Below are 6090 nucleotides of genomic sequence, written 5' to 3' on the forward strand. Positions count from 1 at the left end.
AATTATTCACAAAGCAAGTTGCCCCAATAAATTATATTGGGCGGAACTACTGGTTCAAGATACCTTGAGCGGGATTATGCCCTCCAAAACCTTTAGCGAGATTTTCGGTAAACAAATGACAAGTTACACCAAAACGGCCAAAGCATCATTCAACAATCATGTGATGACGTGAGTCAACGGTGCATCTTTATAGTAGTCTTCAGGTCTCTAATGGACCAGTTGAATGTACGTGCGTAGCAATAGTATCATACCACTGACCGCTATGGTCGGCCCAAGCACATCATCGTCCTGGCTCGAAAGAACAATGATCATGATCCAACCTTGTACGTCAATGCTGTAACCACAAGCAAGGTCACGCGGTCAAACCTCACCCTGTGGATGACGGCTGTGACACTGTGGAGACCACTCTGCTGTACTTCATACAGAGTTGGTGGAGTCGAAGTGGGTGGGGCATGAGCAACTTCCTATTAATGCATGTCAGAATGATGGAATAACCGAGTGAGAAGATACATAATGACCATCTTCAACCTTGTCCTGTATTCAAGTTTTTCATTTTTTGTACAGTTTGTGTCAAGTTTAACACCTTTATCTACATAATATGTATTTATATTGTACCAAATTGACTAATAAGTAATAGAAAGATTTATTGCATACATTGTACTTGTTTCTTTATTAGGGTAGGTGTTATGTTTATCCATATATTGTGCCTTTAAATATTGTAAATTGTGTCAAAATTTAAGGTAATATTTGTTAACATGTTAAATGATCTCGGAATATTTGATGGGAAATGTTCCACATCCTGATCATTTTGTTGTGGCCTTCGTTTTCGTATAAGATTGAAGGACACAAAATTAACTCACTCCTAACTTACGTTTAGATCGTACAATTATTATTAGTTGCATTGAGATATAATGGGGATTCTATCATTGCGATACATACAGATTGTTGGCATAACATCAAATTCAGTACTGGAGTTCATTCATAAAAGTATATTTTTTAACTTGTTATATAATTTTAAGAATTATTTGGGTCTCAGTTCCGTTTAAAACCTCACTTTGTATTATACGGACATAAATTGTTTGTTGAAATTTGCAATATTTTTTTTCCGTTACTTAGTTTAATACAATAGCTTCATAATAGTATGAACAGAAAGTTAATGACGGACATATATACTATTAACAAAAGGAAAGTTTGAGCTGACAAAGGGAAATGTCTTTGCGGGCCTAACAATTACCTTTTGGGGCACTTTAACGCCGAGTGGCATAGGCTCACACGTTTACAGACACTGTTTACCTTGATTCTGCCCACGTGGGTTCATGTCTTTGCTTGGCCAATGTTGGTATGTTGGAAGCATGCCAATAAATTTATTTGGGTTGTTGTTTGTTGTTTGGATTGTTTCGAGGTATTCCTCTACCAAATACACTGGCCGCCATGTATAGCTTATCAAGTACTGAAAATGGCGTTAAAACTCGCAGATCACAAAACATATATATACGTCCGTCTTAGAATATTGAAATCAAGCGGTTTAAACCAAGAGACTAGAAAATGACAGCCATTCACAAATAAAATTACCATTTTGCAGCCGGCATATTCTCTTTTCAATAATTCTCTAAGTTTGCTTATTAGTCATCCAATGACCTATAATTTCAACCATAACAATGAAATGCCCGGGATATAATTTGCGCGTAACATAAATTTACATAAAATAAGAGATTTCTAGGTCAATATAAAATATCTTTCGGCATGCAAAACAAGTTGTTATTGTTGTTGTTGTTGTTGTGGGGTTTAAAGTCATTTTTCAGCACACGATAGGCTATGCATGGCGGCCAGTATTAATGGTGGAGGAAGAACCCGGGAGAAAACTGGGAAGAACCACCGACCCACGAGAAGCTACTGGAAAGCTTTCTCACATACCCACATTGGCCGAATCCTATCCGAAACAAGTCATAGTCATGTAAAGTTTTACAAGGACAACGGTTTGTCTGTTTTATTTGTTTGCCTTGTCTATGTTTTGTATTTGCATTTGAAAAAGACTCATTAAGAATCGAAAGCGATTAGGCAAGCTAGATACTAATTTTGCATTGTTCGTAATGAGTTTATTACACACACACACACACACACACACACACATATATATATGTGTGTGTGTGTGTTGGTTTTGCTAATCCAATTCAATCGTACATAGTTTTGTTGCGATATAATTGCAACAATGGATATTTGTAATTGAATCTTATATCACTTTAAGATTAATTTTGCGATATTCTTATAGTGTTATTTTTCTACTTTTATAGTTTGCTTGCGAAATTCACCTTGATGAAGTCTTGCAACATTTTGACGGGAAATACAGTCTGAAATACAAATAGGGAACCGAAAACACATTCGATATTCGATTAAAGAGAAAAGTGACTTGGTTACATGGCACGAAATGGCGGACGTTTCAATCAAAAATATAACTGATCTTTGGACCAATAAATTGCTAAAGTTTGTGATTGAATGTATTGCATCAGCAGATATAGTTGTAAAACAGGTGAGAACGATTAATATTTGATAGAGAGCTATGAGTATGACGTGAAGAAACCAATGCCTAAGAGAAAAGAATTACGCCCTGGGCTCAAATGTGATTATGACGGTAATGTGGTAGTTAAAAAAGAATAATGCTTTCATCAACGCAAATTGCTATGTCAGTTTGTAGTATTGTTATGAGAAGAAGGATGTACATTCTGAGAGTTATAATTATTACATTTGCTTGGTTCATTTGCGTTACCATTGTAACCAAGTCCCTACAGTTCGCACTTCTTGTTAAAAGGTATCGGCTTCCAATTATTTGCTACGAAATCACGTCAAATACATATCAAGTACTGGAATCATCAAATATGGCGTTATTTTCACCTAAATCGATCATTAATAATGATATTCCAACCGACATTTCACATTTCTTGGAACCCATGTATCCCATAATGCTTTGGGATAACTATCTGATCAATAACCCTGATTTGTGCAATTTGGCTGCCAATATATCCATTCTTATTGTAGTTAAAACTGATCCATTAAATATTGCTCGAAGACAAATTATTAGAAGTACTTGGGGTAATTACAGATATTTTCAACATTTGGGAGTTATACGAGTCTTATTTTTGATGGGAAAAGTTCAAAAGGTGGAGATTCAACAAAAGATTTCAGGCGAATTCGACGAACATTTAGATATTCTGCAAGGAGATTTTCTAGATACATACAGAAATCTGACGAATAAAGGAATCATGGGATTACGATGGATCTCAGAGAATTGCATACAGGCAAAAATGGTTGTAAACGTAGATGATGATGTTATGCTAGATATGTATAACCTGCTACAAATAGTATATCCGAAGTACAAAGCTAAGACTCGATACATTATATGCAACATATTCATGGATGGGAAGGGTCCAATAGTGAGAGATAAGAACAACAAGTGGTATGTAACCGATTCAGAATTGAAACACATAGGATTATTAGACAAAACGGTTTATCCTCCGTATTGCAGCGGATTTACTGTACTTCTAGCAACAGATCTAATTCCAGTCATGCTTGGAAAAGCACACGAGACTCCATTCTTTTGGGTAGATGATGTTTATATGTATGGATTACTTCCTGTTAAAGCTGGCAGGATAGAATACTATAGCTTATCATCGAATTATACCTTTAGTTACAACGATGCCATGAACTGCTTTCGTAGCAGATCGACTTGTAATATTCTGTCTGTAGCTGAGACGAAAACACATGAAATGTGTTCTATATGGAATATGATTCAATCTTATTATCTGAAACGGGAAATCCTACAGATAGTGTAAAGGGAGAGTCTGATATATTTGCTTCTGGGGTAGCGCGGATGAGGTGTGACATTTTGTGCCAAAAGAAGTTGCAGAGTAATGTTTTATATCAGAACCAAAGTAAGGTACATTTCATATGAGAGGGATAGCGTGTGGGCGGTATGTGTCTAGATAATTTCGCGGAACAGCAGCTTCATCAGTTATATATCGAAACGAGGCAATCAGAGTAAACTGACATGACCAAGGACTTACCATGGTGGTCGATATGGGTTGATTTGATTGGGTTTATCAGAGTCAGAGTGTCAATATAGGCTCATTTGGTCGTGTGTATCGCACTTTCAACCCTCTCATAATAAGGCCAGTGTATTCAGCAGAGAGAGTGAGAGAGAGAGAGATAGAGTGCTCGAGCTTGGAGGTGATACCATGTCTACATGTGTGGAATTTCCGAATGTTAATTTGGTAATGCAATACTTACTTGACTGGGAGCCCCGAGTGGCCGAGTGGTCTAAAGCGCTCACCGTTACAGATCACTGCCATCCCACTTCTGCGTTGCTTCGAGTCTCATATTCGGCCAATGTGGGTATGTGAGAAAGCTTGCTAGTATCTTCTCGTGGATCGGTGGTTCTTTCAGGGATTTTCACGAGTTCGTCCTCTACAATTTATACTGGCCGCCATGTACAGCCTATTTTGTGTTGAAACATGGTGTTAAACCCTACAACAATAAATTAGTTTACTCATCTTGATAAAATGAATTTGCTCTGATCTAATTCAAACCAATTCTAAAGCCAGTCAGATGGAGATATAAATGAAATAGTGGTGCAAGGTCGATATTGCATTTACGTTATCCTCAAAATTTAACTTTAAAATTGTTTCAATTTACTAAGCATTTCCACAGTGTATATTTTTTACATCCGCAACTTGCGTATTGTGTACATTTTTATGTTTGTGCAGTACTACTGGTTATGGTTTTTAGTGTATCCTTATTATCAGTATTAATTAATTAATTACAAATATCGTTATATGTTTCAGTTTAAAGTTATATTTAAATCGCTACAGAATAAAGTTATATGATACCTTTTATGTTAATGTTTCTGAGCCTTACTATCAATTGCTTCCAAATATTTTGCATTAACGGGTTGCCGAAAAGATGACAGCCATACATTGCACTGGAGATAACAATGGAAGCCTATGACATTATTACATATATTTATAACAACACGACTTGGGTGAGAAAGTAACCTGACATTCTGATAGTCGAGTCATTTTTTTTGGCCACATCGCTGACACTATTATGTTCAACACTTTTGTCTAATCATGGAAAAATTGTTTTGCTTGACTACTTAGGTTAGCACACATAGCCTTTTGAGATCTCTGTTTGGAAAATTCATTTAAGCATCAATATTTTGATTATCATGCTATAATATTTCAATTTATTTTATCGACGTACATTAGACATCAGTTTTATTGAAAGTATCTCTGGTGAATTTAATTTGTTTTGATTTCAAACTGCTGCATGTTAAATTGCATATAAATGATGGAGAAACACAACATGAAAAAATCAATGTAAAGCGATACGATACAAATATTAATTTATTTCCTTAAAAGGCTATAAGAACTAAGATTTGGGTTTCTCAATTTCTCGTGGACCTGATATTGGAGTTTTCATTAATGAATATGGATCTCATTTTCCTATTTTGATTGGAATCTACAACGTCTAAAGGTCTTATATAATCCATTTTGCAGGCGCTTACACTCATTGCCTTACACAATTTAGTACGGTCAACATTTTGAGCAGATGGTTTAGCTTGATTCACAGCTATATATCAAATTGCCGAATTCTCGCAATAAAAGAATCGACGGAGCGAAGTCCAGCAGCAGAGAGGGTGAACTCAACTCATTTTATAAGCGTTATTTTGGCAAACTAAGGGTTTAACAACAACGAAAAAATAAATACGCTGATAACGTGAAACCGAGGTTTCTAACTTTCCCTGGTGGTTAGCTTCCTGTTACATTTTTTTCGCGTAGTCGTTTTCGAAAAACATATCGTAAGTTTTACTACGTTGACGCCTGATTTAGGACGCACCCTCTCTGCTGCTTTTCAAAATTGTATCAAAACCTATACGATAACGCGATCGTGGGTCATGTAAGTTTATTGTTATAAATCCATGCGGGGTTGGCTGAGCCTGACTAAATAAATGTCTAAACTTAATTATGTCCATATCTCCGGTGCACCAAGTCTGATGAATATTTCGCAGAGTATGTGCATCAACACCATTAAACACAG

General features: G+C 36.1%; 1 protein-coding gene across 1 annotated transcript; it reads left to right on the forward strand.

Annotated features, from left to right (window-relative positions):
* Positions 1–2957: 2957 nt before the first annotated feature.
* LOC149795019 (beta-1,3-galactosyltransferase 1-like) lies at positions 2958–3827 on the forward strand. Its single transcript, XM_089963746.1, has one exon. The coding sequence runs from the start codon at positions 2958–2960 to the stop codon at positions 3825–3827; it is 870 nt and encodes a 289-aa protein (XP_089819872.1).
* Positions 3828–6090: the final 2263 nt, after the last annotated feature.

The sequence above is a fragment of the Sinohyriopsis cumingii genome, chromosome 7 (genome assembly GCF_028554795.1).
Source record: "Sinohyriopsis cumingii isolate HCF-2022 chromosome 7, ASM2855479v2, whole genome shotgun sequence".
In the NCBI taxonomy this organism is placed as follows: domain Eukaryota; kingdom Metazoa; phylum Mollusca; class Bivalvia; order Unionida; family Unionidae; genus Sinohyriopsis; species Sinohyriopsis cumingii.